Here is a 13587-nt window from a genome sequence, read left to right as displayed (position 1 = left end):
TTCCTCACATATACAGTTCTATATTGCTTACCTCTTTTTCAAAGAAAAGCAAAAAACAGAAAAAAGGTGACTGAACTGAATTGCCCCAGCAACCGGCAGCAGAATTGGATTAGAATTCGGGTCTCCTAAATCCAAGTCCAGTGCTCTGTCAACTTCACCACCAGTAACTGGCAGGTGCACAGGCTCCAAGGTCAGAGATTATAGTACTGAACATCCCTGGGAATGAGAGCAGGAGTCCCACAACAGCCCTGAGAACCAGTGCAGGATTCCCATTCACTCATAGACAGCTATGCAGAGCAGAGATGAAACTGACTCCCAACTCAGCTGTGTGCCAGTAACGCCTCCAATCTGGAGTCTCCCACCAGCTCTGTGTGCCTTTACACTGCAAAGCAGTACCATCAAAGCCAGGCATGTTCATTCTATCGATGGTAGTTGAGGTTCTGGAATTTCCTATATTTAGCTGCCTACTCTGGAAAATGCAGTCAGGATTGAACTCTGTCAGCAGCCTCCCCATCCCACGCTCTCCCTCTCCTGCCTTTGCCAGCATACGGATAAGGAGAGAACATTGGTTCTGTGGTCATGCTGGAGGCTGCGATCCAGGCAGCAATGCAAGGGGTTAACTGGTTAGCCTGCAGGTCTGAGCAGGGGGAGGGTGCCTGCACTCATACACCCATCTCATTGTTTGCACAATTTATTCTGAAAGATACATTTAAAAATAGACTCACAGGGGAAAGGAAGCAATTAGAGTCACCGCTGACCCTCTCAGCATTCGCTGGATTTGCTTTGTTAGCATGGAAACAACAGGGCAATGCTTCTGAGGCCACTGCGATAAAATGAGTGGAAAACAGCTGTAGCTTGGGGGGGGAACAGCAGCAGACAGGGGCAGGAAAGCAAGCTGGAGCTGCTCCAAGGAAAGGTAAGAGTCAGAGGGTGACAGCGTGAGCATCGCAGCCAGGAGCCATGAAAAGCTGATGGCAGCAGGGCAGGAGAGAGAGCACTGAGCCCAGCCCTGATCTCACCTTCTTTCTGTTTCCTCCACTGAAACTCCAGCACCACGTCGTCATGTCCCACAAAAGTATGAACAGGTGTGTTCAAGTCAAAGACATTCCAGAGAAGTAGGCTGTTCTCTCGTCGGAGCTGCGGAACCATCACTGTCACCAGCCCATTGCTGAAAGGCTTGAGAAAGAAACACCTTTTGGTTGAGGTACATTCCCCTGCTGTTAGTATGCTCTGTAATTCTCACCTACTGCCATCCATAAGAATGTGTTGATTTTAAATTAGCTCAGCACTAAGCAGAACCAGGCCTAAAGCAGGAGAAGTGACAAGGCAACTGCTGTGTAAAACTGGCATCTTAAGAGGGAAAAGATGTAACATGCTTAGAGTCAACACAGCTCAGTTAAGGTTAGCCACTTCTTTTGCTTCTTCCTCAATTATCAGCTGTGAGGCTGGAGTGGTTTCAGCAACGACTTTTCACTTGGGATCCTTACTGCAGTTTACCAAGCACTGCAAGAATTACTGCAAGAATTGCTTCCAAGGGATGGAGCTCTGGCAGCTACTCACAGCCATGACTCTCAGAGGAACACTATAACCCATTCTTACAGCCCCGCGAGGGGATGTGGAAAAGGAACCAAAGCCTCAGGAGACGGTACTGACTTTAGGACATATTCAGATGTCCAGAGAAGAGAACAGGTATGACTAATCTGAAGAGCCTTAGCTTTACACAAGCTGTGTGTTTGCTCTATCAAAAAGCACTACTTCTTGGATCTGACATGCAATAAGAGCTCAGTGTGCCACAACTGAAGATTTGGGGAGCAGAGGAAGCCCTCAGAGAGGGCAAACGTCTGTGCTATATGTACCAGTGCTGGACATGAGTGAAAAAATAGGACAGTGATAGCAGCAGCTGCTTTCCAAGACTCCTGCTCCCAGAGCTAATCACTCACACCTGAGTTTTATCCCCAGCAGGATGATGTCAAAGACTGGGATCTCACAATGCCAGTGGTTTCTTCTCCTGAATGCCCCCATTGCAGACACCGCTTTTCTAGGCCTTGTAAGCACCATAAGGGACTTTAAAATCAATTTAACATCAAGTCGAAGTGTCGAGAAGCACTGCAGCAGTTCTTTATTTAACATGCCTTCATGAATTTGCTCTCACAGGATAAGTGGGGCTGGTGGGTGTTTCTCACTCACCGTGTATCTCGCCTTCCAGACAGGAACCTGGCAGGGAAGGATATTGAGGTATTTCCGAGGCTGACGGTAATCCCAGAACTTTAAGAAGAAAACAAAAAAAAAAACTAAACCACACAACAAAACCATCAAGCAAAGGCACAAGTCAGCTGGCCATACTTTTAAAGCTGCAGCTTTCTATGCTGTCATTAGATATAACACAGTGAGAAATATGCCAGGGTGCACACAGCATCATTAGTAGCCCCATTTATTAACAACAGAGATGGCCCCAAAGGACAAATACCAAGTGATCAGCATCTGGTAGCAGCTCTTCGAAAACAAGTGATTTGTGGTCATGTCCACAGTGATCACAGCTTGAGTAATTAGAGCATGGAGACAGGGAGGCTGCTTGGGCTTTCAGAGCCCTGAAGGTCTGGACTAACCCATGCGCCAGTCCAGACTGGAGGCAGGCCCACCTTGTTGCTATTGCTAATTCTGTAATGAAGAATCTAACCTTTTGCTTTGATAGAATACACATCAATTGCATTCACCTCAGAGCTTAGCTGAACGTGAATAAATTCCATTTGGCTAACATACCAAGCACGCTATTCCCCCTCAAGTAAGGCTCTGCAGAGCAATGCTTGCAGACATATTGATAACCCAATTTTACATGAGTTTGAGAACCCCAGGGCCTGGAGCATGTTTCCCACCAATTTGCTGTAATCAGCTTGAGGCTGGCAACTCCACACTTTGGGAAGGAGGCACTTCTGGCAAGCAACAGGCAGAGGCAGCTGTTTTCAGTTTCAGATCATTGCAGCTGTGTTAACTACGGCAAGCACATGTGCATCCATCCTGCAATCATTTCTCTGTGTCTACTTTGTAAGCACACCCTTGGTTCAATACAAACAGGCTGCCAGAAAACAGACATAAGGATCTAGGATCCAGATCTTGCCAATGGCAAGCACTGCCCAGTGCAGTAGGAGAACGAAATCTGTTCCACCATCTTGATGCCTCCCAGGCAAAAGTCCCAGAAGCAATACTTACTCTCACAGAGTTGTCCTGGCTGGAAGTGGCCAGCGTGTACTCATTGTCAGGATGCCAATCCAGACCATGGATTTTAGAGAGATGAGCTGCTAAGTATTCTACTGCAGTGCTGGGTTTCTGGAAGGAGACACATTTTCCTTCTCAGCAAAGGACTTCCAAAATTTGGCCCAGCTCTTTGGCATAAAAAGCATTTTAAAAAATACTTTAAAAAGGGTAAGAGGTGGAACACCCTCCTGCCAATGGAAGATACTAGCTCAGTAAAATAGCTGAAGGAAAGGTGCTGTGAAAGGTGAGGTAAATTCCACAGTCACCAAGTGCAGCCCTGCACCACACTTTTATGTTCAGTAAAACAGTTAAGTACTCTGAGATCAGCAGCAAAGTGTAAATGGGCGTAACGAATGATCAGAGGGAAGGAGCACCTCTCCTACCAAAGAAACATTGAGGAAACTGGTCTTGCTCAGTCTGGAGAAGAGAAGGTTCCATGGAGACTTCATGGCAGCCTTCCAGTACTTAAAAGGAACTTTAAGCAGGAGGGAAAATAACTTTTTATATGAGCAGGTAGTGATAGGACTAGAGGAAATGTTTTTAAACTAGAAGAAGGGAGATTTAGGTCAGATGTTATGGGAAAATTCTTTACCCAGCATCAAGTGAGACACTGACACAAGCTGCCCAGAGAAACAGTGGATGCTCCATCCCTGAAGGCACTCAAGGCCGAGTTGGATAGGATCCTGAGCCTCTCTGGTGGGTGGCAACCTGCCCATAGCAGGAGGTTGGAACTGGATGAGCTTTAAGGTCCCTTCAACCCAAACCATTCTATGATAATTTCTGGGGAGGGATGTTATCAACACGTTCTCTTCTGTCTCCTGGGTTCCAGACTCATGTTTAAATCACCCCACAAAAGAGACTGCAGATAAAGTAGTATTTTTTTCCCCCCAGTATTTATCAGAGGAAAATCTGCATATGGGAGGTGGGAGTCTGCACATGCACTTCAAGAGACCCTCAACTCACCCTTTTGTCCCATATTCGGACATCCCCATCGTGGCTTGTTGCTAAACAGTTGGCATTCTTCTTGTTCCATTTGACCTGGGAAGCTCCAGCTGCAACACGAACAAAGCAGGTCAAAATGAGCAATTAAAAAGCAGCACAGCACACTCCTGACCCATTATTAGAGCTGCTCCTAGCACAAGAAAGGCAGTTCAGAGGAAAGGTATCCCAGAAGCCAGCATGAAGGGTGGCATGAAAAATAATAACTCCTGATTTCTCATCTTTGTGTTTGTGCCCGAAGACACTGACGCAAGTGTGTTCCAATTACATCTTGTTGTACCAGGGCTGCACTGGATTAAGATGTCCGTGCCCATTAGCTCATATGGAGCAACTTCTTCCAGATGAAAACTGCACATTCATTTCTCCTCTCCCCAGGCCCTTCCACTTTCATTCAAACTATCTCCCAGTTCCCAGAGATGAATTCACCTGGCTCCCAAACACCCTCTGTACAACCAGATGCCACACAGGGCATTAGTGATACTCATCTATTATTAAAGTAAAGACGTGGGAGAAGACTGTAGTTCACCCACTGGGTGTAGTCCACTGGGTGGATCAGAAGGCCAACCTAAGAAACTGCCAAAATACACCACAAATCAAAGACATAACATGGTAAAGAAACTGTGAGATGGTCTAGGCATCATGAGGGACTCGGCCAAGGACCTAAAATCAGAAGCTGGAAATTTCCAATACTAAACTTTGGTCAGTGTGGATTGTTCAAACATTATAAGAAAAAAATACATGTTCTGTTCATCCTTTTTCTGCCAACATTTTCCAAATATTTTAAGCCATCAGAAAGGTGAGGCCAATAAGAAATCTGAGTGGATCTCATAGCCTGCTGCTATGCCTTCACAACCTACCTCCTGCTGCACAGCGAACAGATTCACCCTGTCAGTCTGACAAAAAGCTAGTCCAGGGGTAAAGAGTTGCCAAGAAGCTGCCACTTGACTGAGTTGATCCACTCACTGAAGGGTACACAAATGTCTGGACTAGCACTAAACAAAATCAGACATGGGAAGAAGGAGGCTCTCTGGGGACGCAGGTACTGGGCTTGCTCAGCTGAAATGAAACCTCACCCCAGGCACCAGAACAGAGTGCTGCCTGTCTCTGATTCAGTACGATTTTTGCTGCTTCTCGCCAATCCACAAAGGTTTCTGCACTGCTGTGGTCAAGAGGTTTCCCAGCTGGGAGGGATGGGGGAGTCACTGCAGATGTGCAGCCAAAGGAGACCTAAGCAGTAGAACACAAGGTGCATGTTATGAGGACTACTGCAGCACCAGGAACAGTAAGTCATGAAAAGGACAAGTTCTGCTTCTCATCTATACCTTGCTCCACTCCAACAGGCAACTGGTCAGGATGGACACTTGCCAGCAGGCAGCATCACAGGTGGCTAGACTGGGCACTGCCAAAGGCCATGACAACTGCCTTTCCAGAGCGACTACAGCTCATAGAAAGCATCTTCACGTCATCGCTGCAGCTCCCAGCACACTGAACGTGCTCCAGTGAAGCACCTAGCCAGGGGGCAGGCTGGGCAGCTGGCAGCATACCGTACCACTGCCTGGAGCATGGTTTAGGTTCTCAATTCAATCAAACATAAAAGGAAAGGAGAAATTGCAGACAAGCAGCACAGAGAAGACAAGCAGCGTGGTTAAGCAGGGTAGAAGCTGATCACATTTAGAAGGTACACATGCTGTTTGACTGCCCTGCTGAAGGTTCTGGATGCTTAATTTCATCAGTCTTTCACTCCAGCTTTTAAACAACCCCAGTGAATTCCTTTTCTCTTCCGTTTTCATGCCAAAAACCCCATAACTCCAGCTGGCTGGCAGGCAGCAAAAGAATGCAGAAGCTCCTTTCACCCATCCCTAAAAAGCAGCAGCACAAGAAAATTTCTGCACTTCACTCTTATTTCACATCCCTTCTGCATTCTGCTCCTCTAACAGGAGCTGTGAACTCCTCTCGGGCTGCTCCTACATAGGACAATCACACATGGTGGCACTTCACTATGTTTGGCCTCAGAGCATGGGAAAAAGGAGAAATAACAGCAGAGGCACACAACACTGAACTTAGACATCAGACATGTCTGTATCACACATCCACAGCATACTTACCTACTGCAGAGAGCGAGACTGTAGGCTTCCTGGTGTCTCTGAAATACAACACAGATAAGGTGAGTACCCGTGGCACAGCCTAGCAGGTCCAGCCTCCCCAGAGAGCTCCTCACTGTTCCAGGACTAATTTTATCGTTGCCTCTTGGAGGTTAATGCACCTTATGCTTACTTAAGTGGTAAATCTAGAACTGAGATATGCCACATTAAATGAAATAAACAAAGAGGTAACCAGCTGAAGGACAACAGTCATTACTGCCAAAAACCACAGCAGCACAGTTAGGCCCTAGGATGGAGATGTAGGGGTCACGAAGGAAGAGACACAGACGTACAGGGTGGCATGCTGCTACTGGGCAGGCAAAGGGAACACTGGGCTCACTTAAGTGTTGCAGTAGGAGGCAACAAAACAGCCTTTCCCAGAACGACTAAAAGGAACAAACAGAACTGCTGAAAAACTCAGCAAAAGCTACTGCTGTGTTTGCCAGGCCCCAGCACACCTTGATTCGAGGCAGACAGAGCAGGGACTTCAGAGCAAAGACTTCGTGTCCGTGATACAATAACAAAATTAATAGGAAATAAAGCCAGCTGCACAGACAGATCAATTTCTGCAGTGGTATAAGCCAGTGTGGCACCATGACAACAAGCAGCAGCTGGGACATGAATCTAGGCAATAATTCAACACTTGACACTGCTTATCAGGAAGTTACCTGCCTCTCCATGAAAAATACCACTGGAAACAAGGAAAACTGCCTTCAGCTTGCTAGGCTGCTGTAAAGCAGAATGTTTTCTGAAATGAACCGCACCTCTCCCGCTCTGAATTTGTCTAATCCAAAAGTTTATTTGCATGAAAAGTTAAATGGGGAACTTCAGCTACTCTTCCTGCAGGGTTATCTCCCTAGGGCTTCATCAGAGACAGCTGCTTCACCAGGATCCAGGATGTTCCTTTGCTGGAGGCCAGCAGCCCTTGAATCTCACTGCCCCCGGGAAGCTGAGGCATTATTAGCACACGTGGGATGTAAGGCTAATCAGAAATCATCTGAACAGGCATTTTTTGGACAACTGATACAAGCAAAGACAAGCTGCTGGAAGGGCACAATAAAGTTAAATCAAGGCTTTCAATACAGCCTTCAGAGACCTTTTTTTGTTTTGTTTTTTTGCTTGATACTAAGATAATATAGGAGAAAAAACACAACTACCAGTTACTGTCTCGCTCTGTCTTTTAATTACACATTAATAATATATTGTCATTCTCAAGCACCATTTAACCAAGGATGTAAGTGCTTCATAGGAGCTAAGCAAGCCTCAGGGTACCCTGGTACAGTGGGGTTAGGTAATTATCCTTCTATTATAACTGAGCAAGGAAGGCAGAGAGGAACAAAGTGACTTGCCAGGGGTCATAAAGCGCTGCTGCATGGCCAGCAAGGCAATCCAGGAGTGCCAGCTCCTTGTTTCTCAGGTACAGAATGTGAGGTTTTAACACTGGTGGGTTTGGACAGATCTGTTACTGTGAAGTTACTCATGATAGAAAGCATCAGGAATACAAGGAAATCACAAACAAGAAAAGGTTCCTGACTACTGCTCCCACTGCTGAGGGAGTGTCAGCCACAGCCACTGCATTTAGAGGAAAACAACTTCAGAATCATGAAATGATGCTCATTCATCGAGCTAAAGGGAAAAAAAAAGAAGTTGAGGAAAATGCCTGGGTTTCAGGAAAAGCTTCCCAGGAAAGATCCGTAGTAGTTAGGGAGAGAAGCCAGTTGGTATTGCTGCCAACCAGCAGAATGCCTGTTGCTTAACCATACCTATCTGTTTCCCTTCATTGACTCTGAGCTGGCCTTAAAGCAGGGAAACAGAAGCCGTTCTTTGAGACTATGGGAAGCAGATGTAGACCCTGCAAGCATGGCCAAAAGCAGTGCCCCCTCAGCATGTGCAGGCTGCAAATTATGGAAATGAGTCCAATGATTTCCCTGAAGTGCAGAAGCATCTTGATTCCTTACTTGATGTCCCAGATGTAGATGTACGTGTCAACAGAACTGGTGACAAGCAGGTCTGGTTCAAACACTGACCAGTCCAAGTCACTGCAAATACAAAAACACAGTAAGTCAACAGAGAAAAGCATCATTAGCACTGTCTTGCAGGCTCCAGTACATTTATTTGACAAATTCACAGCTACTCCATGCTTTTTACTTGAAAAGTTTGAGTAGAAGTCAAGATCTTATTCATTTCTCCAGGTAAATTCCAAGAAGCACTAAAATGCTTCTAAGTAAATTCCAGTGAAACATCGTCCTCTTTCCTCCACAGGAAAAGGCACACCATCTTAGTGAACTCCCACTTATCACACATTCTTGGTTCTGGAATGCCTCCCTGTTGGGCTCACCAGCTCACCTGGGACACAAACAGCCTCCAGGCAGCCCAAACAACTGCCTTTTCAATTTGCTGCCATTACATCCTGAAGTCAGGAGCTGGAGTAAGACAATGCTACTAAAGCGTACCCTTACTGCAGGCAGAGATCTCTATCTCTGAAGCACCACTAACTCACTAAGAACTTCATCTTTGGGATTATTTGCTTTAATTCAGCTGCTACCACACAGAAATATGGCTGGGATTCAATAAGCATGCTGCTGTTTCCCCAGTGATGGCTGTTGTTCATTACAGGGACAGCAGCCTAAGGCAATGACACTGGAGCTATCAAAGGCTAAACTAATATACTGGGGAGAGTCACTTCATATCTGCCAACTTCTCCAAATGGGAAAGTAAGATGGGGCAGGAGGGACAATGAATAAAAAGAAGCTCAGAGTAGGGCCTGAGTAGAGCCAGGACTGAACCATTCATCTGCTATGAAACAACCCACTGTTTCCTACCCAGCAGTTCACAGCACCACTTCTTCCTCACCTGATCACACGTGTGTGTCCTTGCAAGGATGTGCAAACTTCCCCATTACCTTCCTTCCACTTATACAGGTCAACTCGCTGGTTGCTCTGAAATACAAAGGAAGAACTGAGACTGCCAGGCAAACAAGGCAAGGACAGGAATCCACATGTCTTGACCAGGTTCCCTTCCCTTTGAATATCCTGCTAGCAATAGTGAATAACAAAGCCCTTGCCTGACCTAAAGCAGAACAAAGATGAACATACAGGCTGCAAGGCCCCTCAAAAGCCTACACTCTAATTATATCCACTTAAAATTGGAGATAAACAAGAACAGGAGAAAAATCACATTGCAAAACAATTCCATAAACTGATGTTCTCAGAACTTTTATTTCCTAACAACAAGCTGTAACTGCAGGCAACAGGCAGGCACATTTTCTCTGCAGGAACAGCCTGGCAGCCTGTTCCTGTTCACAACCAGTTTTCAGCAAGGGGGCTGATGGATCACCACTGGTCCTCCTCAGCTCTCCCTCGATTCCCTTCTGCAATAATCAGGGCCGCTGCCAAACGAGAACAGCACAGTCTGATGGTTTCAGGGTCACCTCCTCAAGGGTACTTCCATTTTGCCAGTTCAGGAAAAACTAAAAGATAGAAGTGCTTATCACTAACTATAAACCACAGGAGCAAACCAAATCAATCAATGACAGCGTTATTTAGGGTTTCTTCACTCATTCCAGGAATAAATCCTCCCCCAAACACAGTCACACCATTACTTGAAACTAGCCGTTGTACTTTAAGTTCAGGTTCTGCCCTACTCAAAATTCACTTCAGCCCAGGCCAGCTCTCACCTTTCTGGGACAGAAATTGCCTCTCTAGGTGCATACACAGTACCAAGCACAGTGGGTCTTGAGCCATGACTGGAAATTCACAAACAAAAGCCAAAACAGAATATCCCTAGTTGGAAAGGATCCATAAGGACCACTGAGTCCAACTCCTGACTCCACATAGAACCAAATAACAGGACTTTAACATTTCATCTGTGTTAGCCCTCATTTCCAAGCGCACAGGCAAACAGAGGTAAAGATAATACGGAACAGACAAATCCTACATTTTGTGGCTTTTTCCTACCCCAAAGCTGTTTCTTAAGAGTTTGAACTAGCAGACAGATAAAACACTCCAGCCTTCCCTGAAATGGGAGGTCTCCTCCCAGCTCAGCAATAATATAACTGCATTTCTCTAATAGCTCACAGCAGGACTGCAGAAGAGCTCGGGGCAAGGAAAACTGCTTGCATGTTTCTCACTGAAAGAAGGACTGAAAGGGGTAGAGTGAATTTCAGTAGAATTTGTCCAGGACTCCAGAGCTGATGCTACAAGATAAAAATGTTCAGAAGTTTCACAGGCTCTTAGTGGAATACCTCATGTAGAAAGTACTGCCTGTAGCACCAGGCATGGCAGGATGACAGCTCCTTCCACCAGCAGCACTTTCATAAAAGTGCTTTCAAAAAAGTGCTTCTCGTGACAAGAATCAGCATATACTTCCAACAATTTAATCACCCCCCTGTTCAAGCACTTGTGACCACACAAAAGGAGTAACAAGGATCTAGAATGGAAAACAATAGCATTTCTGAAACAATGGCTTAGGAGTCCCCAGAAATGAGCCAGAGGGCAGACAGAGCCAAGCACAGCAAGAGGACCTGGAAATAAGTCAAAGAATGAGAAACCCTCACCCAAGCACAAGGACAGGTTTTCCCCTGACTGCACCACCTCCAATTAACCGCACTGCAAGCAGAGTGTAGCTTTCTTCAAGCAGGAGGGAAGCCTTTTGCACTCCCTTTCCACCCACAGTGATGCAGAGGTACAGCATGTGGTACACCTGAGCTGGCTTCGTATGACAGCCTCAGCAGAGGACTCAGGGAGGACCGAAGGCCAGAAGCAGCACAGAGAAATCCAAGCTAAGTTAGCCTTCCCAATATAACTTTACCCCTGTAGGTACAGGGGTAGGCTTACGTAAATACATCCACACACTGCCTCCAGACCTGACATCTTCCACTTCTAAACATGGCAGGCTAAATTCTAGTCCTGGGACAAGGCCAGACTACATCAGGATCAAAAAGCCAGCTAAGTGCAAGACGGTTGAGGATGTGATCCCGATCCAAAATGAGAAAGCTGTCTGATGTTGTCTTGGGGATTTGGTATCCAATGTGCATCTGCCCCCATTTGCAGGAATGTCCTGCTCAGACTGGACATAACCAATCACTGAATATTGCTCTGACAGGGTGTTTGAAAAGAAGCTTTCCTGCTCTACTCACAACCTGCACAAAGCATTCCTTATTTGGTTTTGCTTTTCATATGCCATATTCAGAAGTGGCACTAAAGGACACCGTCTGGCAAGGTTTGCTAGCCCTCCACTTAGAAGATGACAGCTGCTGAAGGCACCTGAAAGATGTCAGTCATACACCAGAGCTGGGAGGAGAAAGACTGGGGGCCAGGGAATGTCAGAGGGCAAAGCAGTAAAGGCTGCTAACTTGCAATACTGGTCCACTTCAAAGACCATGTTTAATTTCAATAATAGCCAGTTCCAGAAAGAGAAGGAACAAAAATCATCTTCAACTAAGTTTTCACAAAGTAATAGAAGAAACCTCCTCACTTATTTCAGGACTCATCTATAAAAGCAGAAGCAACTCAGCAAACATATCTCACCATGACAATAGGCTGCACCCAGCCAGTAGCCATCAGCTCCAGGACTGCAGGAAATGCTGCTGGCAGCTGAGCATGCTGAGTGAACAAGCTACGTGGCACCACAGATAGAGATCAGAGCTAAGAACTAGACTCAAGCCTCAGATGGCCATTAGATGAGCACTGCTTAAACATGGCTTGCACCAGTGTTTCTTCGCACCAGCTGATTTACTTCTCCACACATTTAAGAAAAAGCCCTTGCTGACTCCGTCCCTGCCTTACAAGCCCAGATTGTTACAGTGTTGAGCCAGTATTGACTTGTGCTATTTACAGACTGCCTGGTGCACCACAGCCCACCAGGAAGGCAGGGAGGCGAAAACAAAACAGCACAGAGCAAGAAATTCAATAAGTGCACAAATCTCATAACAGAATGGAGGTTAGAAACAGAACAACCCCTCCCCCTTCCTTCCTTCCTTCCTTCCAGAAGAGGACTATTTGGATGCCTGATTTATCTGGCAAGGTGCTTTATAAAACACAAGGAAGAAAAACTAGATTCAGCACTTACTGACCAATCACTGAGAACCAGCAAGCCAAGTACCTCACCTCACTAGCAGTAAATCAGAATTAGGCCTTCGTCTTGTGCGACTTGCAGAGGCATGCCAGCATCAGCTTCACACTGCCTTCCAACTGTGCAAAATTCCACCCATAAAACCTGGGGAACGGTATGAGCTCCACTGCTTTTAAAACGAGTGAACTCACCGAAGCTGCAAAATAGTACGCGTAGCTGTCGTGTGGGTTCCACTGCACTGCCCCAATGTCCCACTTGCTCTGCCGGGAGATCTTTCGATGGCCCTCGTTTGGTGCATCCAGATTGACTATGTAGAGGAAACGGCGGCTGCAAGACACAGACACAAAGAGGTTGCATCGCACAGGGCTGATCTCAACAGCCCAAGCTCACATGGAGCTCACAGCCAAGCAGAAGGGCTTCACAAGACACATGAGAGCACCTTCCTAAGAACGCTACTTTTGATAACAATTCCAAACAGATGTTTAGAAAAAAATAAAACAAGAACACTGAACATCTGCAAATGCAACAGGCAGCCCAGACTACACAAAAGCTCAGTAAGCAAGACACAAGAGCAAGCACTGGAAAACAGTGCAAAGACATCCAGGCACACTTTGCTGGACTAGAGCAGTAGCAGAGAGGGGGTGGCTGAGGCTGGGTGCACAGAGCACTGGCTGCACAGGAACCAGCTTCACCCTGTGGAGGCTGATCTGAGCAAGAGTCAACAGGCCCTAACAAATGTGGCTGAGGGTTTTCACACTGCGATGTCTGGGGGTTCTGCAGGCAGTACAAGCAGAAGCACACAGAGCTAGCTCAGCTGCAGCAGTGTATGAATGTGGGTGGATGCAGCACTGCACTGACCTGGTTATATTGCTGACCTGAGCCAACTCTATATACAGAAGAGAGGTGTCTGCGTGCTGCTGAACCTGTGCTCTGTTTGCTGCTGGACATGGCCAGCTCCCCATAAGCTAGGTGAGATATTTCCAGTGTGATTCATTTCTCAAACAAGATAAAGCTCCCAGAAATAACTGTGAACTCGCTGAGCCCTAATGGAAGGCCAATACCAAAACATGTGGAACTGTATATAATTAACCACATCAGCATCACGTGTGTCAGCTGCGTGGTG

At 46.3% G+C, this 13587-nt stretch overlaps 1 protein-coding gene across 4 annotated transcripts in view; it reads right to left on the bottom strand.

The window, feature by feature from the left end:
* WDR59 (WD repeat domain 59) overlaps positions 1-13587 on the bottom strand; it is a 48833-nt gene that overhangs the window by 29505 nt on the left and 5741 nt on the right. For 3 of the 4 annotated variants that reach the window (XM_010717911.4, XM_085235223.1, XM_085235226.1), the window contains exons 3-10: positions 12656-12791; positions 9246-9331; positions 8351-8431; positions 6357-6394; positions 4216-4304; positions 3208-3324; positions 2188-2265; positions 1020-1176 (exon numbers count right to left, since the gene is read on the bottom strand). In XM_010717911.4, the coding sequence (XP_010716213.2) occupies positions 1020-1176; positions 2188-2265; positions 3208-3324; positions 4216-4304; positions 6357-6394; positions 8351-8431; positions 9246-9331; positions 12656-12791 (782 nt within the window). The remainder of the gene's footprint in view (positions 1-1019; positions 1177-2187; positions 2266-3207; positions 3325-4215; positions 4305-6356; positions 6395-8350; positions 8432-9245; positions 9332-12655; positions 12792-13587) is intronic. The other variant, XM_085235225.1, reaches the window with a different exon arrangement.

This window comes from Meleagris gallopavo, chromosome 13 (genome assembly GCF_905368555.1).
Source record: "Meleagris gallopavo chromosome 13, MGAL_WU_HG_1.1, whole genome shotgun sequence".
In the NCBI taxonomy this organism is placed as follows: Eukaryota; Metazoa; Chordata; class Aves; order Galliformes; family Phasianidae; genus Meleagris; species Meleagris gallopavo.
Note: the sequence above shows the minus strand (reverse complement) of the source record. Positions and strands in the feature narration are given on the sequence as shown.